The sequence below is a fragment of the Schistocerca americana genome, chromosome 3 (assembly GCF_021461395.2).
Source record: "Schistocerca americana isolate TAMUIC-IGC-003095 chromosome 3, iqSchAmer2.1, whole genome shotgun sequence".
Classification (NCBI taxonomy): Eukaryota; Metazoa; Arthropoda; class Insecta; order Orthoptera; family Acrididae; genus Schistocerca; species Schistocerca americana.
In genome coordinates this window covers 521244214-521271480 of record NC_060121.1, presented here as the reverse complement: position 1 = coordinate 521271480, position 27267 = coordinate 521244214, and the positions used below count along the sequence as shown (strand labels likewise).

General features: G+C 46.6%; 1 protein-coding gene across 1 annotated transcript in view; it reads left to right on the top strand.

The window, feature by feature from the left end:
• The window catches only part of LOC124606176 (synaptotagmin-12-like), a 121532-nt gene that overhangs the window by 73263 nt on the left and 21002 nt on the right, over positions 1–27267 (top strand). Inside the window, exons 7-8 of the mRNA XM_047138143.1 lie at positions 12398–12509; positions 23293–23502. Coding sequence (XP_046994099.1) covers positions 12398–12509; positions 23293–23502 — 322 coding nt within the window. The remainder of the gene's footprint in view (positions 1–12397; positions 12510–23292; positions 23503–27267) is intronic.

The following is a 27267-nucleotide window of genomic DNA, read 5'->3' as shown; positions in this document are numbered from 1 at the left end:
TGGCTTCCACAGTGTGAAGTGGGGGGAGGGGAATAGGGTGGTGGCGGAGGGAGTTACGCACGTACACCGCTGTGCCACCATAGGCGGTGGGCCTGTCTGTCCGGTAGCAGGAGTAGTTTGCTACACGGACAAAAACACCGGGTTTGAGGTGCGTCTCAGCAACAAGGCAAACATCAACCCTCTCATCCAGGAGGAACTGTCGGAACTCGCCCTGTTGTTTGTGGAGATCGTTGGCATTCCAGATCATGGCTGTCAATCCGTGATGTCTAACAGCCATGACTGGTTGGAATGGGAGTGGGAGGGGCGATGGGGGACATGGATTGGGAGAGGGCGGTGGCAAGTTGGTGTGGGAGGGATTGGAGGAGGGAGGTGAAGGTGGCGGAGATGGCTGAGGTCAGTGCCTCAACAACAGTGGCGATGAGGTCACCAAGGGGGGTGGGAACAGAGGAGGGGGTGGGGAGAGGGTGCTGCTGAGAGTCTACCGGGATGGGAGAGGGGGAGGCAGTGCTTAACGCCTGCCGGGGGGATGGGGAAGGAACAGCGGAGCGTGACACCCGCTGGGAGGAGGGGGAAGCAGTGCTTGACACCTGCTGGGTGGGGAGGGGAGGGAAGGCTGTTGGAGGGGGTACGATGGGGAGGGAGAGGAGCGGGGGTGGGTAGGAGCCCAGAGGGGCGGGATGGGAACGAGACGCAAGGGGGGGGTGGGCCCGCGACGCCGAGCCGACCAGCGCACCAGAGTAACTGGTGCCCGGGCGGGCCGCCGCCGATGTCCCTGCAAACCGTTTCTGGCTTGCCTTGAAAGACTTAATTTTGGGGCAGCCCATATAACTGCCTGTGTGATTCCCGCCACAGCGGGCGCAGGTGGGGGGGACGTCTCGGGGTTTAGAGCACTCCGAGGAGGCGTGACCACCAGCACACTTTACGCAACGCACCTCGCGGGTGCAGTCACCCGCGAAGTGCGCCAATCCCTGGCAGCGGTAGCAGACCAGGGTCATCCTCCTGGAGCGCGGCTTCTCCATCGTCACGCTAACGTGATCGAGGAGCGAGAGGGTGAGGAGGGGGCGGTTCTCCAGCGTGTCAGGAGCAGAGACGAAAAAGAGAGGGGTGGGGCGTTGGGTTCGAGGGGAGATGATACGGGATATAACTGTAGGGGCGATGTTCAAGGACGCAAGCGCCGTCCGCAGGTCATCATCAGAATACTCCATAGGGAGCCCCCTGACAACAACCCTGAGGCGGCGGGTCCGTTTAGGAGGGGTGGAGAATCCGACGTTGAACTTGCTTAGGATAATAAGGGACTTAGCAAGGTCAGCGGGGGACTGTACAAACAGGCGATAGTTATCATTACCCATCCATTTTATACGGAAGGGGAAGTCAGTGTGAGTAGTGAGGAGATCGAAAAGCACCTTGAAGGGCCCCTTGTGTTGGATGGATATGGGTGGGGGGGCAGGAGGGGTGGCCGACGGTGGGGGGGGCGGGGGAGCGGGTGGGGCGTCCGCGGCACCATCAATAGCCGTGAACGCATTGCTGACGGGCACGTCCGACAAGGACGTGGTGAACTGGCGACGAGGAGCCGTTTTGCGCGGCACCTGGAAGCCCTCTGCGTCAATAACGACCTTCTTCTTCTTGGTGTGCCCGCGGTCAGCGGGCGGAGGGGCCTCAGAGTCCGATGAGGAGGCTAACTGCCGCTTCCGGCGCTCAGCGACCGGGCGCCGATGGTCGTCATCGAACTCCATCCCGCCCCCGGTATCGCCGTCGGCGGCCGCGGCAGTCATGTTGGGGTAGAGGGCGGTCTGAAGCCGGACAGGGTCGACCTGCTGGCCCTCTTCCTCTGCAGCGTCACGGAGAGCGGTGAGGTGTTCCTCCAGGCCCTCCGCGATGTCGCTGTCATCCATGAAGCCGCCAAGGGAGGCGCAGTCCGACTCCTCAGGGACATTGACCGCATCAGAAATGTCCGGCATGTCGAGGGCGGACGAGGGACGATGGAAAGTGGAATCCTGACTTTGCCTCGGCGCGCGCGGGCTGGTCCCACGCGAAGGGGGCCCTGACGCGCCATGTGCCCTATCTAACCGCCTAAGGGCGGCGGTATCGATTTCTGAATCGATACCACATCGCCCAGAAGAATCTGCAGAAAAGGACGGCGTCGGCGGCAAGCCGCCCGCGGAGGAGACAGTACTTCCAGGCGAAGGCAGAGAATCCAGAGAATGAGCCATCTCAGAGTCCGGGTCAATTGGCCGGGTTGTCGTAGGTGGGGGGCCGGATGAGGCCGCCGACGAAGCTAGCTCCGCCAGGCGGCGATCCGCCACACCCTCAGCTCCAGAACACACAACATTCGCAAGAGACATCGCAGCTCGGAATGGGACGGGTGACTGATCCGTCCTACTGGAGCTGTGAGAGTTCTCAACAGATGGCAGCCCTGTGGTGTCGCACCGAGGCAACAGCTGCAAGTGTGCCCAGTGTGCAGTAGAGATGGGTCGAACTCGTTCATTCCCGCGAACTACGTCATTCATTTCACTCTTTGCCGTGAAGCGTTCAAATGAAGTAGTTCATTCATGAAGTACGGAAGCCTGACGAAGTTGTCCAGTTCGCCGCTCAGCCACGGCTACGCTCGCTTCGCCTCGCTCGTACAATATTGCTTCGTAATACTTCATAATTTTACCAACAGATGGCCGAACTATGCTATAACGTGCACGCAACGTTTTGCGTCTTACAGCCTCTGACGTGAGTTACGGGGCTCCGGAAAGGCTCAAAATCATGAAAAGTTCAATTTTTTATTTTTTGCGTTTTCTGAATCTGCAGACTATTACCTTTTAATAGATATATAATTTATTCAATTCCGAAGACTACAACTATTTTTAAATTTTTTTTGAAATGTGTTCTACATGGGCGTGACCCACTGTGGCGCTGTTAAACTGCTGTCAAATGGTGTTATTATTAACGTCCGTGTTCATCAGGTACATTTTAGTGATGTGAGATAAAGTATGTGTTGTGGCTAACCTGTGATGGTTCAATATACACTCCTGGAAACGGAAAAAAGAACACATTGACACCGGTGTGTCAGACCCACCATACTTGCTCCGGACACTGCGAGAGGGCTGCACAAGCAATGATCACACGCACGGCACAGCGGACACACCAGGAACCGCGGTGTTGGCCGTCGAATGGCGCTAGCTGCGCAGCATTTGTGCACCGCCGCCGTCAGTGTCAGCCAGTTTGCCGTGGCATACGGAGCTCCATCGCAGTCTTTAACACTGGTGGCATGCCGCGACAGCGTGGACGTAAACCGTATGTGCAGTTGACGGACTTTGAGCGAGGGCGTATAGTGGGCATGCGGGAGGCCGGGTGGACGTACCGCCGAATTGCTCAACACGTGGGGCGTGAGGTCTCCACAGTACATCGATGTTGTCGCCAGTGGTCGGCGGAAGGTGCACGTGCCCGTCGACCTGGGACCGGACCGCAGCGACGCACGGATTCACGCCAAGACCGTAGGATCCTACGTAGTGCCGTAGGGGACCGCACCGCCACTTCCCAGCAAATTAGTGACACTGTTGCTCCTGGGGTATCGGCGAGGACCATTCGCAACCGTCTCCATGAAGCTGGGCTACGGTCCCGCACACCGTTAGGCCATCTTCCGCTCACGCCCCAACATCGTGCAGCCCGCCTCCAGTGGTGTCGCGACAGGCGTGAATGGAGGGACGAATGGAGACGTGTCGTCTTCAGCGATGAGAGTCGCTTCTGCCTTGGTGCCAATGATGGTCGTATGCGTGTTTGGCGCCATGCAGGTGAGCGCCACAATCAGGACTGCATACGACCGAGGCACACAGGGCCAACACCCGGCATCATGGTGTGGGGAGCGATCTCCTACACTGGCCGTACACCACTGGTGATCGTCGAGGGGACACTGAATAGTGCACGGTACATCCAAACCGTCATCGAACCCGTCGTTCTACCATTCCTAGACCGGCAAGGGAACTTGCTGTTCCAACAGGACAATGCACGTCCGCATGTATCCCGTGCCACCCAACGTGCTCTAGAAGGTGTAAGTCAACTACCCTGGCCAGCAAGATCTCCGGATCTGTCCCCCATTGAGCATGTTTGGGACTGGATGAAGCGTCATCTCACGCGGTCTGCACGTCCAGCACGAACGCTGGTCCAACTGAGGCGCCAGGTGGAAATGGCATGGCAAGCCGTTCCACAGGACTACATACAGCATCTCTACGATCGTCTCCATGGGAGAATAGCAGCCTGCATTGCTGCGAAAGGTGGATATACACTGTACTAGTGCCGACATTGTGCATGCTCTGTTGCCTGTGTCTATGTGCCTGTGGGTCTGTCAGTGTGATCATGTGATGTACCTGACCCCAGGAATGTGTCAATAAAGCTTCCCCTTCCTGGGACAATGAATTCACGGTGTTCTTATTTCAATTTCCAGGAGTGTATATCGCTGGTGTGATTGTCCATTGTTTCATTTTTATTTACTCTGTCGTTATCTCGAAAATATTCGTAATTAATTCTGTTTCTTGAGTCTCTGTTTTGTTGAAGTATAATAATGAGTAAAAGTAAAGTTATTAGAAATCCTCTGAAGGCTTTTAAGAAAAGGAGAAATGTTGGAAAGCCAAAGGTATGTGTTATTACTGTAAACAATAAAGACGATAACCAAGTGAGTGAAACTAACCTCTCAAGTACACCTGCCCATAGCAGTCAAAGTGGGAAAGAAAATACTTCACAGAAGAAGCTTGGTTCAATGAGTGAAAACTATGAGTGTTTTATGGGCGAATCGGATGTGAATGAAATATTTGATATGTCGGTTCTCAAAGGAATTTTTTCAAACTGTGTAAGATGTATTCATTGTAGTGAAGTTGGTCTGGAACTCTCCATAATAAAGCACGTAGGACTTGCTAGTGAAATACAACTGAAATGTGATAAGTGTTCATACATGACCACCTTTTGGAACAGTGTTGCAGTAACTGCAACTGAAGAAAATGGTAGCAAAATCTACGAACACAACATTAGATTTGTTTATTCCTTGCGTTCAGTTGGTAAGGGTGATACTGCAGGTGCAATTTTCTGTGGCATCATGAATCTTCCAAATCCCCCAACCAAGTTTACGACCTATAATAAATTAATAGGGTCTAAAGTAGAAGATGTCTGTATAGAATCTATGAAGAACGCTGTGGAAGAGGCAGTAATGGAAAATAATGGTAACAGAGATTTGACTGCAGCGTTCGATGGTACCTGGCATAAACGGGGACACACATCTCTTCATGGTGTAGTATCTGCCACCAGTATGTATACAGGGAAAGTTTTAGATGTAGCAGTAATATCAAAGTATTGCAGATGTCCACAAAAATGTAAAGGTACACATGAAAATAATTGCAAAGCTAACTATAGTGGCAGTAGTGGAGGAATGGAAGTGGCTGGTGTTGCCAGTATATTCCAGCGTTCTGAGGCGTGTGATAAAGTGCGATATGTTAATTACCTTGGTGACGGTGATTCTAAAAGTTTCAAACATGTTCAAGGACTGCAGCCCTATGGTGATGATGTTGTAGTGCAGAAATTTGAGTGTATTGCACACATACAGAAGCGAATGGGAACAAGACTTCGGCGACTGAAAGCTTCGTACAAAAAACAAAAACTCAGTGATGGTAAAGGGTTGGATGGGAAGAGAAGGTTAACTGACAGTGTAATTGACAAAATACAGAACTATTATGGAATGGCTATTAGGCAAAATACACAAAGTGTCGACGAAATGAAGAAGGCTGTTTGGGCTCTTTTTTTTCATACTTCTTCAACCGATGAAAATCCCCAACATAGCTTGTGTCCCAAAGAAGAAGACAGTTGGTGTAAATATAACAAAGGATTGCTAACTGGTGAAGTGTACACTCATAAGCATAGTCTGCCTCATGCAATAATGGAGGTGATAAAACCTATTTTCAGAGACTTAGCAGCACCTGAACTGTTGAAAAAGTGTATTCATGGAAAAACTCAAAACCCCAATGAAAGTGTAAATAGTGTTATATGGTCGAGAATCCCCAAGACTGTATTTTTTGGAATAGAAATACTTCACTTTGGTGTGTATGATGCTGTTGCGACTTTCAATGATGGCAACATTGTAAGGTGCAAGGTATTTAGAAATATGGGAATGAAGATAGGTTCTAACATGGTACGAGCGATGCTTGCTTTAGACAAGGAACGCCTTCGGGCTGGAGACAGGGCTGTAAACAGTCTAGAAATACAAGCAAGAGTAAACAGGAGGAGGAACAAGAGGAAGCTGGAGGAGGAGTTTGCAGAGGATGAAGATAATCCATCCTATGGACCTGGAATGCACTAAAAAGTTAATCCAATCTTTGTCGCTCGATTCCCAAAACTTTTATTTTCTCATACTAATTACGTGTTTTCTAAGGATCTTCCAAACATATTTGTTTCAAACTTTCAGTAAATGTTACACAGTACCTTCTACATAATTTAACACAGCCTTTTTCCAAAAAAACTGTATAGTTTTGAATATATAAATAAAAAATTGCAAAAAAATGTTGTGAATTTTCATTACAATTGAAAAAAATCATCTTTAATAACTGAACTAAAATTTTGTAAAATCCCTGTGTTAAGTTGTAGCCCATATTCCAATAAATAATCTGTAAAAAGTTCAACTTCCTACATCAAATACTTTGTGAGGAAAGATGTAATTTATAAGCGTTATTTTAACATTGCAAGTATAGGGCGTTCCGGACCCCCTTAACTTAAATGGAGCATGGTCGAAGGGGACAAAGGAAAGATAAACAGAGAAGCATGTCACATATAAAGAAGCTATTACGTTTAATCTTGCTCGACATTTTCTCATGAAGCGCCAAAAAAAGTCTTCATCTGCCAAGTGAAACCTTATTTGTATTATTCATGAACTGAAAACTAGAGCTACCAACGAAATGCAGTCCAATTTTATGTTCCTTTTAAAATTTAATCCAAAATGGAATGAGTATGTTTACCACTGTCTAAAGTCTATATACCTACGTTACGTAATTATTCAGAAGTTTTCCTGTATATTTTATTTTTGTTGAGAATAATAACCCTCTAAATTCAAAACGTAAACTGTCACCTGTAGTCATTGGTACGATTTCAGGTAAAATCCCTCATTATTTTATTCGGCAAGCAGTTTTTGTTTCTGTTCACGCTTAGACAATGGCTAGCAACTCACGATCGCCTAAAAGTAGTGAAATTTGGGGTTTCTTCGCCGGTTTAGGTGGTGGGAAAGCAAAGTGCAACTTTTGCTCTAAGTGTATTTCACCGCGTGATTCGTCGACAGGCAGTAGAGGGAGGACAGAAGTGAAGGGAGAATGAGTGACGTAGCGCCGATGTTGTGGGAGAGGGGAAGAGAGTGAGTGACCTAGACAAAAGCGTGGAGTGTGCTATCTGTGAAGAGTTTGAAGTACCAGTTCATTGAAATTGAGTGGTTAGTTCACACTTCACTGGAGTGAAGCGTTCATTTGAACGACTCATTCACGAGCTCCCCATCACTACTGTGCAGCTGTGGGTTGGATCAGTGAGCAGTCGTGAGGCTGTGTGCGTGTCGTGCTTGAGTGTTGTTTAATTGAGGAAGTCCGTGGTGTCCGTGAATAACAACACGCTGCATACGTTCACCCATCTAGAATAAGCAGACACGTTGTGTGTGGGCGGGTACTGCATTCCCAATGGTCATGCAGTTCTGACAAAATACCAGAGACGTTTCCCTGATCGACGAACCCCCTGTGCCTGGCATTTTCCAGGTTTTTTCGAACATCAAGTGAATGCAGAACACTAACCAGTGTACCCGTAATATCAGAACGCAAAGCCGTCCAGTCGGCTGAGGAAAGGGAAGACACTATTGCACTGGTACAACAGAATCCCACCACCACGGCGAGTTAGCCGTCAGCTCGATATTCCACAGACGCGAGTGAGCCTACGTTACATTCTGAGAGCTTGTACCCATTCCATGTGCAGCTCGTCCAGCATCTGTATCCAGGTGTTTCAGTAAGCATATGACAATTTTGTGAACCGTTGGCAGCACACAGAGACATCATGCAATACACTTTATTAACAGATGAGGCTACATATACACCCAATGGTATCATGAACAACCACAGTTCTCATCATAGGCGATAGAGAACCCACATAACATTAGTGGAACAAGATTCCAAGTTAGTTTATTAGTGAACGTCTGATGTGGTGTGATTGATATCCTGTGATACGGCATGTGTTTCTGCCAAATCGCACGGCAGCCTGTAACACCTCCGTTTTTATCCCGACCTGTGGTGATCGAATAGCAGTCCGATATTTATTATTAACAAGACCGTGAACCTAAAGGGGCTGGTAATCGGAATTGACTGCTACGGAAGTTGTTACTTTCCAGTTCGTTCTGCTCAATACTATAATACTGAATGTCTGGTAATGAGGAACACCAACACAGTTTTACTAATTACGAACTTATATTCTTCTCAAAACACAAAAAGGGAGACAGCCACTGCCTTCGCCATACATATCTAATTACGGCTAATCGCAGCACAGGCTTTCTACATTTTCCAGTATCGTCACACGCTAATCCATCACTGCATCCAACACTGCAATCCAAGGTTAGGCCGGCGCGGTAGACGCGAAACCAAATATTGGCACTAGTAACGTCACTGATCACTTTCGTAATGATACTTCATCACTTTCCCGGTATTAATCTATTACACAGGGGTCTAACCACGGCGATGGCGACACCCTTCTCCGTTAAAGCCCTATTTCAACAATGGCCTTCACACACACACACACACACACACACTACTCCCGCCAAGCACTCTGGCGCAACTCCACACTCGATCTCGCAACACGTCACAATCGATTGTTCGCTCTATCGACCTGTGCCGAGTGCAAAGTTATAGTAAGGGCCTATGGACCCCTTACAAGCCCCAGCATACGCACATTTGCTGATAGAAGACCTACCTGCACTTTTGAAAGACGTGGCATTACAGCAACGACAGCAAATGTAACTGCAACATAATGGATCACCGATTCACTGTACCAGACAAGTATCCCAGTATCTGAATAACGCATTTCTTCAACTATACATTGACCGTGGCGGTCCCATTAACTGGCCTGCCAGGTCTCCCGGCCTAACCACCTTAGACTTACGTTTATAGGGCTGGTTAAAGGAGGATGTGTACGCTACGGTTCGATTCCCGGCGGGGTCAGAGATTTTCTCTGCCTCATGATGACTGGGTGTTGTGTGATGTCCTTAGGTTAGTTAGGTTTAAGTAGTTCTAAGTTCTAGGGGACTGATGACCATAGATGTTAAGTCCCATAGTGCTCAGAGCCATTTGAACCATTTTTGTACGCTACGAAGATGTCCCAGTTGAAGAACTTGTCTTTCCCATCACCGACGCTGCTGGCTGCATTAAAGCCTGCCGAGGTCATGTTCGATGTGCAACACAACACATCATCCAATGTGTCGACAAGTGCAGTGAGATTGGTGGGGAACTTTTTGAACACTTCTTGTTGGATGGATCAGACACAGCATTTTGGTAAGTAATATTCACATTTGTCTTCATAATCATCAATGAATGTGAGTAGTTTTCATTCTCCTCCACTTCCATAACGATCGAAAATCGGACACATGTTCACAAGATTTTTTGGTATATAAATTTTTGATGGTGTACAGCGACCAGAAACAAACTGATTTTTGATGGCTTTATTTAAAAATTACCGTTACGGTTTCGAATTTTTCACAATTTATCATCAGATGGTTTTTTTCTTTCTTTCATCAGAACAAATTATACATTGGTTTCCTGTGAGTTGCCCTAGGATAAACAATAATTCAGAATCAGAAAGTTGTAACCAAATGGTTGCGGAACATATTTGTGTTGGAATAAAACTTGCGTGAAATCTCCATCTGGCGCATTCGTTTTTGCATTTTTCTTCCAATGAAATCCATCCTCAAGGATGTTTATATTTTCGCAGTCACAAACGTTGCACTGCATTGTAAACCACTTTCGTTCGGCCACAAAAAAAATTTCAATGTGCACCATATGTTTTGATTTACAACATACCTAGCGAAAGTGGTTTACAATGCAGCCCAACGTTTGTGACTGTGAAAATACAAACATCCTTGAGAATGTACTTTATTGGAAGAAAAATGCAAAAACTAATGCGCCAGATGGACATTTCACCTAAGTTACATTCCAACACAAATATGTAGCGCAACCATTTGGTTACACGTTTATAGTTCTGAATTATTCTTTATCCTAGGTCAACTCACAGGAAACCAATGCATAATTTATTTTGATGAAAGCGAGAAAAAAAACCGTCTGATGATAAATTGTGAAAAATTCGAAGCCAGTAACGGTATTTTTTAAATAGTCACCTAAAACCAATTTATGGCTGCTCTTTGTACACCATCACTAATTTATTCTATGTGAAAGCCATGGTCTCCAACCTTGTCTTTATTTGACACAATTGCTTTCTCAGTTTGTTTTCACACGTAAAATCGCCTCACAAATTATGTGACATTCTAAATACAACTAGGGCCAAACGGCCAATGATTCCTTCCATACAGATGCACAAACACCCCCGAACTCCTGCGGGAATCAGTGATCACAGCGATTAGTAAGAGTAATGGGCAGTAGTGCGCGAATAAGTTGGAAATTTGTGTCCATCGGGGAACGTGTCCGGATGTTCATGAGAAACGGAAGACTCCGGGTTCGAGTCACAGCACAACACAAATTTGAAACTTCCCACATTGATTTATTGCAATACCCACTAAAAGGTAATATCGTTATTCTTTTGATTATCTTTTATGGGCGCTATAGAGGGAACTCAGGACAGGAATATCCAGTAGTAAACCATGTCCGTAAATACGCCGTTAGGAAGATAAACGACTCTGAATGATGGGAAGGCAATACACATTGATAGAGGTCGGTGTCTCATCTCATTTGATGTCTTGTGTGACGTCATCCAAGTGTCGTCAGAGAACAGTCCAATGAGTTGACGCCCATGTACATCAGCCGCCACTGAGTGATAGAAAAAGGCGGTGCATTACAGATACGTTTTCCGAATGTACCGACATGTTGCTCATCTACGATGAAAGTGGACAAAATGGTCGATTAACGGTCGCCTGTATCAAAAACGATTTCCAGGTCGTGCCTGTCCATCACATGCCATTTATGCAAAACTGGGACGACAGCTTCAGGAAATCGGCACCTTCAAGGCCGCGCTGTTGACGTTGGAGAGTAAGTCCTTCTACTGTTCGCCCACAAACAGTCGACGAGTACCCGCAACATCGCAGGTTCCGTGGATGTGTTCCAGAGCAGCAGCTTCACCCATACTACCTACAATGGGGCATGTGCTGAATCAAGCTGAATCTGCGCCACGTACCTATCACGGTTCCTACACCGTTGTGTCGACGTTCCAGATTTTCCTCGAATCATTCTTTTACAGGTGAAGTGCATTTCACAAACGAAGGTCTGCTCAACCTTCGTGACAGCCACATTTCGAGTGAGAAAAACCTTCATGGCAGACAATCCCATGGATTTCAACATCGTTTCGGTGTAACGTGTGGGTTGGTATTATCCACGGTCATCTCATTGACCCATGTACTGTACCGCCCCGTCTAACTGGTCACAGCTAGTTGGCCTCCCTACAAGGCGTACTGGTGCAGCGTTTGGCAGATGTGCCGTTGCATACTCGCCTGATGATGTAGTTCCAGCGTCATGGCGCTCCAGTCCACTTTTCGCTCTGCGTCTGTCAGCACCTTCACTAAGCATTCGGGCACAGGCGGATGGGTCGCTGTAGACCGTTTCGTTGGCCACCGCATTCGCCCGACATAACACCTCTAGACTTTTTCCTGTGCGTCTACATAAAGAGTATTGTTACGACGCTCCTGTGGAACCACAGGACGATCTTCTTGCCCGTGAAATGGCTACAGAGTAGCTCATACAGGACAGTTCAGGACTTTCGGACCATGTGCATGAGTACATTGTTCTCAGGTAAACTTTGTGCAACGGAACTCGTGGTCTCTACATCGAGCATACGTTGTTGTTGAGCTGCAGCGTATCTTTTGGCGTTCTTTCAATGTCGTTTATCTTCCAAACAGAGCAATTTGCAACATGTGATTATTACCAAATATTGCTGTCCTGAGACACCCCTACAATACCTATAACTGTGTAATAGGAATTCTGAATCTTCCTGTATAATGGACCCTGGACAAAAATTATTTCCAGTAGATTGAGGGGAAGGAAACAATCATTGTGGCCGAAATGTCGGTACAGTAGTGAGTTTACAATACGACGCGTCGGCATCGCCAGAAAACTCTTGTGTCAACTGACTCATTCCGCGGCAGAACGTACACTCAGTTAACAGCTTGTTTCTCTGTGTTTCCGGGAACGAGCAGCAGTGGCGAGCTGGTGGTGACCGTGCTGGAGGCCAAGGAGCTGGCCGACAGCCCAGACTCCTACGTGCGGCTCTCGCTCTCGCCCGACAGGAACTGCGTCGTGCAGACCAGGGTAAGCACGTTCTTGTGACAATGTAACCTCTGTAACAGCTTTGTGGCTTCTAGAACACATATCATAAACTTGTCGCTTGTACACCGTCTGACAAAAAAAGTGAAGCGTCCACACGAGCAAGAGGAAACGAAATGAAACTTCACCATTGGAGACGGTACGTAGTGTTATTTCATAAGTTACACAGTGGAGTAAAATTTACAAAGATTTGGTAGTATGAGCCCTCTCATCAGTACGAAGAAGCACCCTCTCTCGCCTGGATGCATGCACTAATCTGGTCGAGAAGGATGTCATAAAGCCTTGGTATTCTCTTGTAAGGCAATTTGGCCCACAGCTGTTGTAACTCCTCCTTAATATCCTGGATGTTGGCACTGGAATGAAGGTGGCGTCGGAGCTGATTCCACACAGGTTCTGTTAGGAACAAATCTGGGGATTCTACTGGCCACAGTAGCCACGCTCACAGTTCGTAGAGACACGTACCATGTGCATACGAACATTTTTCTGTTGCAAAGTGGCACCTCGATCATGTCTCATCAAAGGTAACAAATAATGACACAGGATGTGTCATAAGAGTTCCCTCAACGCCCGATGACTCGCCACACCATGACGCTAGCAGTAATGACGCTATTCCTCTCCAAAAGCCGGCCGCTGTGACCGAGTGTTTCTAGGCGCTTCAGTCTGCAACCGCGCTGCTGCTACGGTCGCAGGTTCGAATCCTGCCTCGGTCATGGATGTGTGGGATGTCCTTAGGTTAGTTAGGTTTACGTAGTTCTAAGTCTAGGGGACTGATGATCTCAGATGTTAAGTCCCATAGTGCTTAGAGCCATTTGAACCTCTCCAAAACACTGGAAGATTGGGACTACTCCCCAAGTCGCCACCGTCCTTCGCGACGATGGTCATCCGAGCTAGTACAGAACCGTGAGTCATCGCTGAACACTGTGCGGCGCCATTCGTCAGGAGTCTATGCTTCCCGGTCGTGGCAGGACTGCAAACGCAGCCGTCTGTGTCGTAGGTTAGCGGCAGCCTACAAATGGGACGGTGATTTCCTTGTCTGGCTGCTGTTGGAATCCGATTAATGGTGCCGTATGACAGAGAATGTTGCAGGGCCTCAATTATTTGATCCCTGATGGCAGGCCCACAGGTGCGTAAGGGTTGCTATGTCCACAGAACACAACAATGTGGTTCTCCCTTGCGGTGTTGAAATGGTGTCGACTGGAATCTTGACGACGAATATGCTTGCCCTCATGATCCCATTTGGTCCAACATCGGTCCATCACCATATCTGAATTCCCCACAAATCCTGTATGTTGAAAAATTCGCCCAGGAGCCCAAATGCAGACTCTCGAAGTGGCCCCTTTAAAACTCTGTCAGGTGCTAATAACACGGTCTCACACGAGAACGTGGCATCTCTATGTACTTCCAAGTGATTACTCAAAATCTGATGGTTTTCACGCCCCTTGTATACCCCACCTGGCCAGTTAAAACGGTAAACACTAAAAACGCTAATACTATTTGGCAGCCGTACTACCTGTCACAGAGAATGGTGTGTGCATGTATGAAGTTACATTGACATCCGACCGTGTCTTGAAGTTGTTTCACTTTTTCTGTCTGGTAGTGTAGTTAGCAGGGCTTCATTTAATCAAAGGCTATAAAGGCTGGAGCTCACGAGTCCACACCACATAGGGGCCAACACCATAAATATATATGCGCCACAAACACTTCAAAATGAAGTAGTTATTTCTTTTAAAACACAACAATTGTATAGAGAAGAGTAACGTCTAGGTATTTTATGAGCGGCAGCTCATATGAATTACGTGGAGCGTTCAATAAATAATGCAACTAATTATTTCTCTGGCAGTTTCGGCTGAAAAAATGCGGAATTTGTCGCGGGACATCGTGGAATATTACCGCTTCTGCCTTTCTCTTCATGATGTTCCGATAAGTGCCGGAGCTGTTCGTAGCCTTCAAAATGGCGTTTGAAACGGAGGTGCACTCCAGTCAGTGAGCTGTAATTGAGTTTCTTTTGGCGGGGAACCAGAGCATCGCAGATTTTCATAGGCGATTACGGAATATCTCCGGAGACCTGGCAGTGAAAAAAGCACGATGAGTCGTTGGGTGAGGCGTCTGTCATATCACAATAAGCTCGCGGAAACCTGTCCGATCTCAGTGCGGTGACCCCAGAAAAGTTGGAACGTGCGGACACTCTCGTTCGCCGATCACAATCAGACACCTCTCTGCTCACCTGGAGGTCTCTACTGGTAGCGCTGGCACACTCGTCCACCAGCTGTGTGCCTCGCCGCCTAACAATACCATAAAGAGCAACAAAGGACCATCTGCGCGGAATTGCTTGCGTGCTGCGATGCTGATCGTGGCAAGTATTTGTCGAACACGACTTCATCACTCCGTCACTTGAAACATGGCTTCATCACTTCGAGCCAGGAAAAAAAACGGCAATCCATGCAGCGTCGCCACACCTATGCTCCTCAGAAGAGACAGTTCAAAGCCGCACCCTCAGCCGGTAAAGTCATGGCGACGGTCTTCTGGGACTCTGAAGGAGTTATTCTGTTTGATGTCCTCCCTCATGGTGCAATGATCAACTCTGAAGTGTATTGTGCTACCCTCAGGTAACTGAGGAAACGACTTTGATCTCCTCGTCCACCATAAAAATTCAAAAGAACTTTTCCTTCTGCATGATAATTCAGAGGCCTTAAACAAGTCTGCGCACCCAAGAGGAGCTCACAAAACTTCGTAGGATTGTTCCTCATTCACACTACAGACCAGTGTCGTACCTTCGGAGTTCCATCTGTTTGGCTGTATAAAAGATGCACTCTGCGGGAAGCAATACGTGGATGATGGGGGGTTAATGAAGCACCAAGACCAGCAGAAGATTGTACCGCGCTGGCATACGGGCCCTCCCATGAAGGTGGCGTAATGGCATCATACTGTACAGAGATTATGTTGAAAAATAGATTTTTGTAGCCAAAGCAGTGGTGAATCATACGATGTGTTGGAATACTGAATAAAGCCAACTACTTTCAGAACAAAGATGTCTTGCATTACTTAATTGAATGCCCCTCGTAAGTCAGCATTCACGTCTCAAGTCCCGCCCCCCTTTGCGTCGAACTTCCAGTGGAGTCCGTCAAAGGCGTTGATCCAAAATTTTAAAAGAACAGTGAGGGAATTTTGGCACTATGAAGTGAATACGTTAGCTCGGAAAGAGGATTTTCTCGGTACCTCATTTTATCCGAGCCAGGACTCATAAGATCTCTTGCTTCCTACCACCAGATACGGATTCGTGAGCTCATGAATCTGTGAAATACCAGTTTCAATTAACTTTGTTTGTTAGTGAGACATTTCGGGGAAGTATTGTATTTGAAGTAAAAGTATTTAATATTTGAATTATTGTTACATTCCTTCTCCTTATAATTACACTCCGCTATTGTTAAAATCGGAATACTGACTTTTCTAAGGATTTGGAACCCAAGGTTTTGTTCTTTTCTTTTTAATTACTCTCAGTCATAGTGATTTTTATCAAGCGCATTCAATACCTTTATTATTTCAGTTCTTTCTGTTCTCTTAATCCAGCCAGTTCATTAAATCATAAATTGTCTAATAAAATCTTTTATGATTAAATACTAAATTTCAGATGCTACATTCACAGGATATTAATTCTAAAATTTCTTTAAAATGCTATTTTTACAGTTTAGTTACCATAGAACTTCTCCTTCTAGGGGCCATACGGCATGTTCAGCCTAGGGATCTGTAGATCCTAAATACGGCACTGATTGTTAGAGCACAACTGTTTAGAGGGACCGAAAATGTGTTTATAGAAATAAATATGGGTACTACGAACAGAGATCGTTTGAAACCCGGGTTACTCTTCGATAACGAGAACAATAACGCAGTAGATAACGGCGAATGGGTTTGTGTGTGTTCCTCAACTTCTGAAAGGCGTTCAACACAGTTCCGCACTGTCTCTTAATAAGACAAAACGCGAGCATGTGAAATATTGGCGATATTTGTAACTGAACCTGAGACAACAGCAAGCCACACTGAGAGAACGGAAGATGCTCCTTGTCTCCTACATCCAACAATAACGCTCCGCGACCCCGCTGGAAGTCAAGCTGACACGTGTGGGCAGCTTATGCCTTTTTGAACCGTTTAACACTCTCCTGGAAGTAGCACGGGGAGAGAAATGGAAACTTCAAATGAGTTTCTATTGTAAGGTCTACGAAGACCCCACTGTACCAGCGCCAGGGTCTGAACTACCTAGCAAGATTTGACGCCATCTAAAGAGGATTCGAACAGGCCACACCAGAACTACGGCTATGGCACTGAATGTGACTGCGGAGCAGCGGTGCAGACCGTGCAACATGTTGTCCAACAGTGCTTCGAGAGAAGATACCCTGAAATATGGAATGATATCCTGGAACCTACTTGATGTTCATCTCAGAGCAGCACTTAATTATTGGCTGGATGAATTACAGTCTCCATCTTCCCCTACTATTTTTGCCCTTCACAGTTCTCACAAGTCCCATGGAAGTATAATGTCTTACACATGTCCCATCATGCCGTCCTTTCTTCTTGTCAGTGTTCTCCATATCATCATTTCCTCCTCATTTGTTATCTTATTCGTTCGCTTAACTTTCAACATTCTTCTATATCACCACATCTCAAACGCAGATTCTCGGAAATTTCTTACTCAGATTAAGCCTGTGTTTGATAGCAGCAGACTTATCTTGGCCAGGAATGCCCTCTATGCCTGTACTTGTCTGCTTTTTATGTCCTCTTTACTCCGTTACTCATGTCTTACCTTACTTACAAGGTAGCAGAATTTCTTCACTTCGGTTAGCTTACGATCCTCAATTTCGTTGCTAAGCTTATCGCTATTCTCACTTCTGCTACTCCTCATTACTTTTGCCTTTCTTCGATTTACTGTGAATGTAATCCATAGTGTGTGCTTATTACACTGCGCAGCTCGTGCAGCATTTCCTCGGTTTCGCCGAGTGTAGCAGTCTCGTCAGCGACTCTTATCGTTAATATCCTTTCACACTGAATTTTAATCCCACTCCTAAACCTTTATATTTTTCTGTCACTGCTTCTAGATGTATATTATGGGCATCCACCTCTTATATTCTTTCCAATCTGAGCAGTCCATTCTTGGTCTTCCATTATTATTTTTCTCCATCATTCTTGTACATATCGTAAATTAAATATCATTCCCTTTAACTTAGACTTATATTCCTAAAAATTTCGGACATCTTGCACAATTTGACATTGTTGAACGATTTTTCTTGATCGTCAGAACCTACGAAACTTTGATTTTTCTTAAGTTCTGTTTCCATCATCAAGCACAACCTGAGAACTGCCTTTCTGGCGACTTTAGCTATCTTATAAGAGGCGATCAAAATGTTTCCGTCAGAAAGCCACACAGTCCAGAAACGGTATGCCAATCAGGCAAAGTCGGCGTTAGCACTGAGACACCATCCCGCCGACGCACCAGATTGAAAAAACCCGTTTGGTGAAACACCGTGTCCCACTGCGTAAAGAAGTCCGTAACTGCCTACTGCACATCCTCGTACGACAGGAATCTGTAACACCTGAAGGGCTTTTTTAGGGACCGAGGGCGCGATAATCACGTGAGGAGAGATCGGGACTCGAGAGCGGGTGGTCGAGTGTCTTCATGGTTGAGGCTGGCCCTTCAGATCGTCCGGCGTCTTGAGTCGAACCAGCACGGAACTTAGTGCAGCATTACACAGTGGTGGTTTTCGACATACATGCTGCCCCAAACACATCGTTCATTCTGTGATGGATGTCTACCGGTAATTGTCCTTCGGCGGCCAAGAAAAGAACGGCAGTCAAGTTGGTCCCGTTTGGACGCATTTGGTAATAATGTCGCCATTGTTCACGTTATCACATTTACCGCACGCACGTTGGAAATGTATGAATGCCACACTAATCTCTTGCCTATATGTCGGTGCTTAATACCCGTATAGCAGTCGCGCCACGCTGCATACACATTGCAGCAACGTATAATTTTAAGTAATATTGTGTTTATAGTGGTTGCCGGTGAGGAGGAAAGTTAGTTATTAGTATTTTATTAATGATCTCATTCATAAGCAGCCATATCGTAGTCATCACAGTCGCTCAAGAAAGTCATAATTAAGCTTTATTTGTTAAATCAGAATCGGACGATGACTCTCCTTGCCGGCCACGGTGGCCGTGCGGTTCTAGGTGCTGCAGTCCGGAACCACGGGGCTGCTACGGTCGCAGGTTCGAATCCTGCCTCGGGCATGGATGTGTGTGATGTCCTTAGGTTAGTTAGGTTTAAGTAGTTCTAAGTCCTAGGGGACTGATGACCTAAGATGTTAAGTCCCATAGTGCTCAGAGCCATTTGAACCATTTTGAACTCTCCTTGTCCGCAGTCTCGATGATTCGAAGCGTTCTGCAATCATGTGTAAATAAAATGTCTTGGTTTTCTTGCGTTGCGTAGTCAGTCGGGAAATCTCAGATGAAGCGGAAAGTTTGCTTTGATAGAGTTTAATTATCCGATGAAATAATGGAGCTCTTGGATCTAATAATTGCAGGTTCGTTTCCAATTCATCGGAAGTTCCCTTCTGATTACCAACGAAACGACACCTCCGTGCAAATTTCCAGTTGGAGAATACATATATAATGAAATTCCTTACACACCTTTGATGTTAATGCTCAGTATATATTTTCTTGAGTAGCATACAATATATTTTCAATCTCTTTCTTCCAGTAATCTCGATAGCAAAATTACAATTATATAGTGCGGCTATTCGGCACGGAGAAGATCCTAGAAGTCCTCTCAACACACCAGAGAGAATATTACAAAGAGTAATTATGCACTCATGGAATAGTGATAGTACTGTACTACTTTGCGCATCGATTCTGCGAGTGTATAGATGGTCAAGTAGGAAACGTAATTTACTCATAGAATTGTGCAGGGATAATTAGTAGAATATAAAGAGATATTACAAACGCTCTGAAACGGAAAGTTGATGATCGCCCGTCATAATAGCAACATCATTATCTGACAAATCCACAATATTCTTTTCCATTCTTCTGTATATGATTCTTGTCAACGACATGACTGTATGAGCCGTTAAGCTAAGTGTGCGGTGGTTTTCGCACTTGTCTGTCCCTGTTACAGATCTTCGAATGTGAAATGCTGTGTCAGAGCTACCTCTTTTGTATAATCTCTGAAATTTACTAACTGTTTTGTAAATATATACACTCTAAGGCAAAATATATGACACACCAGGAAGAAAGTATGTAAACTAGTCACAAATTCATATTCATACAGGATGGCAGCCAGTCAAGGAATACTTTAGGGAATTAGTTTTAAAAAATTTATTTCAAAGGCTTTTCCAGTTTTCTCCCAGAGTACTTCACGCCGTGTCCACATGACATAAGTCGCTTTTCTTTCAAAAGCGAGACAGTTCTGTCCAGTTAAAGCTGCTGACAGGAGACGCCCTCTGCTGAAACTGTTAGCGAATTCACGCTACTGATTTAACCCAATAGCGTGCGCGGGATACTGATCACGTGTGTGGACGCCGGAGCGTCCTGCGGAGCGGGACGCACTTGCTTCTCTCTCTTGTCATCCAGACCTGGAGCAGAACACACGTCTTTTTGGAAGGCATAGAATTTGGCTCTGCTCTTCGCGACCGGCCACCTACGTGAGTTAACATGAACCGCTTCCTCTTCCGTTGCCCATTTCATCTAATTGTTCGACCTTCTAGACTGGCCTAAACCTGCTAACGTCCGACCCTAGGCGCGCTTTTGTACTCCGTATATTGAAATATATCCTCTTTATTGTACTTAAAGTCCTGTTTTGTCATTAAATGGCACCCCGAATGCCCACTATCAAATCCTGACAGCTCGACCTCCTGCACACTGCCGCCACACAACCTCCTCCCCCCTCCCCTGCCCATTTTATACATTAACACTGAAGTCAGAAGTTTCTCTCCCGATCCCCAAACCACGTACACATTTTCAATATTCATGCAGGTATCGACGTAAAATGCAAAATTATAAACTTTGGCGATCGATCGATGAATGTCTGATAATGAAACATAATTTCACGGTGCAGCTGGCAAGGATAGTAAATAGAGAGGAGACATGTTGATACAAGGGCATAAACTCTTTGTGACGTTCATTTCACTTACTCAGTTGGTCAGTAACTATGTCTCGCAGACAGGCGCATGAGCAATATACGCATATTTCAGCATTTGAGAGAGAATGTTTAGTTGAGCTCAAAGAAGCCGGTTGGAGCAATCGGCGGATCGCTCGACATTTGAATAGGTGCGATGCCACTATTTGACGATGTTGGAAGGAATGAGCGAACCACGGCCGAACATAGAATCGAGAAGGAAGCGGTCAGCCTAGAGAGACGACAGAACGAGAGGACCAAACAATCTTCAGAGAGTACTCAGAGTCCTGGATTCATCATTATCACCGATCCGAAGTACAACTGGTGCTTCAGTGTCTACAAGAAAGATTCATTGGCGGCTCACAGAAAGATGGTTCAAATGGCTCTGAGCACTAGGGGACTCAACTTCTGAGATCATCAGTCCCCTAGAACTTAGAACTACTTAAACCTAACTAACCTAAGGACATCACACACATCCATGCCCGAGGCAGGATTCGAATCTGCGACCGTGGCGGTCGCGCGGTTCCAGACTGTAGCACCTAGAACCGCTCGGCCACTCCGGCCGGCCTCACAGAAAGACGACACGACTGAGGTCACGGTGCCCCTTGCGCCGACTACCATTGTCCTCTGTACGCCAGCAAGCCCACTTGCAGTGGTATCGGCACATTCACCCTGGAATCTCATTGACTGCAACGGAACTGTCCTCAGTGATGAGTCCCGTTTCGAACTGAGCCCCGATGACCAGCTGAGACGTGTCTGGAGGCGCCCCGGGCAGCAGTGGGATACTAACCTGATTGTTACCCGCCATACGGGCCGACAACCAAGAGCGAAGGTCTGAGTTGCCATTTCATTTCATAACAAGACCCCTTTCGTTGTCATTCGCGGCACTTTCGCACAACAGCAGTGCGTCGGCAATATTCTATGCCCTTCATAGCTCTTCATAGCGAGCAGCTCACACACGCCACACGCGGTAAGAATCTCTACCGCCTGTCTTCGTGCTTGCCACACCCTACCTAGGCCAAAAAGTTCGCCGGAGCTCTCCCGAATTGAGAACGTTTCTACATCTACATCTACATATATACTCCGCTAGCCACTAAGCGGTGTGTGGCGCAGGGTACAAATCGCGCCAAAGTCATATTCACCTCCCCCCCCCCCCCCCCCCGTTCCACTGGCGGATAGCGCGAGGGAAAAACGACTGTCTGAACGCCTGAGTACGAGCTCTTATTTCCCTTATCTTTGAATGGTGACCATTGCGGGATTTCAAAGTTGGTGGTAATAATATATGCTCTACATCCTCGGCGAAGATCGGATTTCGCAATTTAGTGAGCAGCCCCTTCTGTTTGGCTCGTCGTCTGTCTGCAAGTGCGCCCCACTTCAAACTTTCTGTGAGATTGGTAACGCTCTCGCGATGGCTAAATGTACCAGTCACGAATCTTGTCGATCTTCTTTGGACCTTCTCAATCTCTTGAATCAGATCCAACTGATAAGGGTCCCATACAGACGCACAATACTCTAAGACTGAACGAACTAACGTATTTTAAGCTATTTCCTTTGTTGAAGGACTGCATCGTTTCAGGATTCTACTAATAACCCGCATTCTAGAGTCCGCCTTGCCCGTTACTTGTGTAATCTGATCATTCCATTTGAGATCATTTCGAATAGTCACACCCAGATACTTTACGGATGCTACAGCTTCCAAAAACTGCTCATTTATTTTGTATTCGTACTTTAATGGGGATTTTCGCCTTGTTATACGCAGTAGGTTACACTTACTAATATTGAGAGACAACTGCCAGTCATTACACCACGCATTTATTTTCTGAAAATCCTCACTGATTTGTTCACAAATTTCATGTGATACTACTCTCCTGTAGACTACAGCATCATCAGCAAACAGTCAATACCATCAACCAGATCGTTTATGTAAATCGTAAAAAGCAGAGCACCTATTACGCTGCCCTGGGGCGCACCTGAGGTTACTCTTGTTTTTTGTTGAAGACACCCCGTTCAGGACGACACACTGCTCCCTGTATGTTAGAAAACTTTCTATCCAACTTCATATGTCATCGGATAGACCGTAAGCGCGCACTTTTTTTAGAAAGTGACAGTGCGGAACTGAGTCGAACGCCTTTCGAAAGTCGAGAAATATGGCATCAACCTGGGAGCCAGTATCTAGAGCCTGTTGTATCTCATGCACAAAGAGGGCCAGCTGTGTCTTGCATGACCGCTGTTTGCTAAAACCGTGCCGGTTTCTACAGATTAGCTCCTCATGACCAGGTTTGGAGCGTTATGGGCAGGGCTCTCCAACCAGCTCGCGTCAGTTGCGCAGAATTTGGCACGGTAGGTCTCAGGAAGGCATGCGACAACTCAGTCAATCAATGCCAGATGGCCGAACAGCTGTTTGCGTAAGGGTCAAAGGTGGGCCAACGCATTATTGACTTGGTCAATTTGTGAATCTCTTTCTCTTGAATAAATCATCCAGTTTATTTTTTTTTACCATGTCTGTGTAATTTGTAATCTGTAATTTGTTAATTTTTTGTTTGTAGTTTGGAAGCTGTAGGTCTTAAGTTTGCCATTAGACAAATGAAACAAACCAAACTGCGTGGGCAGGTGTACCGGCGCAGCAGCTGCCCGAGCTACAAGGAGAAGTTCGTGTTCTCGCTGGACCCGGCGGAGCTGTCGCGGCGCACGTTGTCGCTGCAGGTGTTTGCCACGGACAAGGAGGTGACGACGCTGTTGGGCGAGGCCGAGCTGCGCCTCTCCGACATCAGCATGCGGCAGCCGGTCACCACGTGGCTCACGCTCACCGACACCGGCCAGGTAACGCCCACCCATCCTAACCAGCACCGCTCTTCATCAGCCTAGATTCTGTATCCGGATGACGCGATGTAAGATCCACAAACATACATGACACCTCGATATTGTCTGGAAAAAAAGATCGCGGTACTGTGTTGTGACGGAACCTATTAAAGGCTTTACTTTACCGAAGTATGCGATACTATCCAAATTCAACCAGTTGAACGAGTACTTATGATTGTAGAAAATTTATTGTGTATGTTAACAATGATTGCATAACATGTCTCCATAAACAGTCAACCCATTAAATTATACTGAATAACTGACCCACACAAAAGTTAATATCACTTGATCACTGATACAGCAAATGTCATCATGTAAAAACACTAACTTCATCTTAAATAATTAATATGAAGTACGAAAAATAGTGGCCTACTTACGTATTTTGGATATCCTTAAATAAAAATCACCCAGTGAAACCTATTTGTTCACTAGGACCGTTTTCACCCAGTATTCACGTAAACTCTCCTATTTTAGACGAAAACCAATGTAATTCTTAATAATTCATGTTATTTACTTATTTATGCACATTAGAGAAGTCAATTGACAAACTTCTAAAAAACGGCCTTTTTGTAACAAAGAATTATTCTGTCAAGTCAACAAATCTGTCTGCCATTTTAATAACCTGTTAAATAATAATTAATAACTTTTCTGCACAAATTACGATAACAGATGTACATGTGACTTATAAACTATATCTCTTTTTAGTAGTTCTTTGACAAGGTTATAAATACACTCCTGGAAATTGAAATAGGAACCCCGTGAATTCATTGTCCCAGGAAGGGGAAACTTTGTTGACACATTCCTGGGGTCAGATACATCACATGATCACACTGACAGAACCACAGGCACATAGACACAGGCAACAGAGCATGCACAATGTCGGCACTAGTACAGTGTATATCCACCTTTCGCAGCAATGCAGGCTGCTATTCTCCCATGGAGACGATCGTAGAGATGCTGGATGTAGTCCTGTGGAACGGCTTGCCATGCCATTTCCACCTGGCGCCTCAGTTGGACCAGCGTTCGTGCTGGACGTGCAGACCGCGTGAGACGACGCTTCATCCAGTCCCAAACGTGCTCAATGGGGGACAGATCCGGAGATCTTGCTGGCCAGGGTAGTTGACTTACACCTTCTAGAGCACGTTGGGTGGCACGGGATACATGCGGACGTGCATTGTCCTGTTGGAACAGCAAGTTCCCTTGCCGGTCTAGGAATGGTAGAACGATGGGTTCGATGACGGTTTGGATGTACCGTGCACTATTCAGTGTCCCCTCGACGATCACCAGTGGTGTACGGCCAGTGTAGGAGATCGCTCCCCACACCATGATGCCGGGTGTTGGCCCTGTGTGCCTCGGTCGTATGCAGTCCTGATTGTGGCGCTCACCTGCACGGCGCCAAACACGCATACGACCATCATTGGCACCAAGGCAGAAGCGACTCTCATCGCTGAAGACGACACGTCTCCATTCGTCCCTCCATTCACGCCTGTCGCGACACCACTGGAGGCGGGCTGCACGATGTTGGGGCGTGAGCGGAAGACGGCCTAACGGTGTGCGGGACCGTAGCCCAGCTTCATGGAGACGGTTGCGAATGGTCCTCGCCGATATCCCAGGAGCAACAGTGTCCCTAATTTGCTGGGAAGTGGCGGTGCGGTCCCCTACGGCACTGCGTAGGATCCTACGGTCTTGGCGTGCATCCGTGCGTCGCTGCGGTCCGGTCCCAGGTCGACGGGCACGTACACCTTCCGCCGGCCACTGGCGACAACATCGATGTACTGTGGAGACCTCACGCCCCACGTGTTGAGCAATTCGGCGGTACGTCCACCCGGCCTCCCGCATGCCCACTATACGCCCTCGCTCAAAGTCCGTCAACTGCACATACGGTTCACGTCCACGCTGTCGCGGCATGCTACCAGTGTTAAAGACTGCGATGGAGCTCCGTATGCCACGGCAAACTGGCTGACACTGACAGCGGCGGTGCACAAATGCTGCGCAGCTAGCGCCATTCGACGGCCAACACCGCGGTTCCTGGTGTGTCCGCTGTGCCGTGCGTGTGATCATTGCTTGTACAGCCCTCTCGCAGTGTCCGGAGCAAGTATGGTGGGTCTGACACACCGGTGTCAATGTGTTCTTTTTTCCATTTCCAGGAGTGTACAAGCAGCAAGAAGGGTCGGGGGCGGAGTCTGAATGTCACTTTGGTAAAGAGTGTGTGTGTTGTTGTTCGAGGTGGATAAACATTGCAAAGAACATGTAAAAGAAGTACTACTTTGTGTTGTGTCATTGTCTTTGGTGGACAGTCGAATTAAGATGGCCACCATAGTAATAAATATTTCAAGTTTAAATATTTGTTGGTTTCGCTCATTATTTATCATCAAAAGCACATCAAAAACACGGGACCTCATCTTTTTACCCTAGACAACCAGATTTAGAGCCAGCATTAGCATCGAGACACAGCAGCGATCCAGCAAGCAGCAGCGATTACCACAATGCGTTTTAATGGCGCCAACCTAACATCAAGTGCTAACAAGATCCGTAAATGGGAGTGAAATAGTGCGATTATAGCAATATCTACGACTAGGCGACCATTATAGTGTGCACAGCCGAGAGCGTGAGCAACTGCGCCTCTTACGAATTTATTGTGTGATACGTCTATGTAGCCCTGATCTCGTTTTAGTGGACGTCAACACTGCCGCATATCTGACGAGGACATCGCGCGAGTCGTTTTTAAAAACACTTGAGAAGGGCAACTTACTAATGGGGCTTTTATGTAAGTTAGGAGCGGTTTTCCGTGTACTTAACATCTTCTACATCAGACACCGCACAACGTTGTTTTTTTTTTTTTTTTTTTTTCAAATTCTGGCCATGGAGGTATCCTGCCGGGTCATTTGTATGCTCGGCATCCTGTGAGCTTAACACCAATTTAGCTGGTAATCTGGAGGTGGCTTGTATAAAGCGAAGCGCATCCCCAGGCGGATAAATAAAATAAAAATCCAGTTTTGCAGCCAAGACTGTTTGTTCTATCACATTGTTAGCACTGGCTGCTGTATCACTCTGTCGTGGATTGGAAAAACTTCTACTCACAAATGTTATTATCGAAACAGTCTTGACCGCGGAAATTAAAAACAGTATTGACCGATCTGAAGTGGTAAGCAGCCAGCGTCACAACTAAAGAACAGAAAAGACAAAAAGCAAATAATTATTGTAAAATCCACGTATATTACAAAAAAGTGTGTATGTTTTTGTGTATGTTCCACGTCTCCTACATCAATGGACCGATTTCAACCAAAATTAGTACACATTTTACTTACTATTTGGAAAGAAATATTGTGTGGGTAACATTCAGGAACCTCCTATTAGGTTGGGGTTAATAACATGGAGAGAGCAGGGTTGAGGAAGAGATGGACAGAGAGAGGTGGGTGGACAGAGAAAGGGGGCAGGTGAAATGGTAAGAGACAGGGAAGAGGAGGAGATGAGACAGAGGGAGGGGAGAGGAGGTGGACAGAGAGTGGGAGAGAAGGAGATGGACAAAGACAAGATGAGTAGGAGATGGACAAAGAGAGAGGGTCGGTGGTAAATGAGGGGTTGAACAGCAGACATAGGGGACGAGAGACATGGGAAGCAGCATATGGACAGAGAGAGGGGCAGGAGCAGATGACAGAGACTTGGTGGTGGAGAAGGTGGAGAGAGAGAGAGAGTGAGAGAGATGGGGGGGGGGGGGAGGAGATT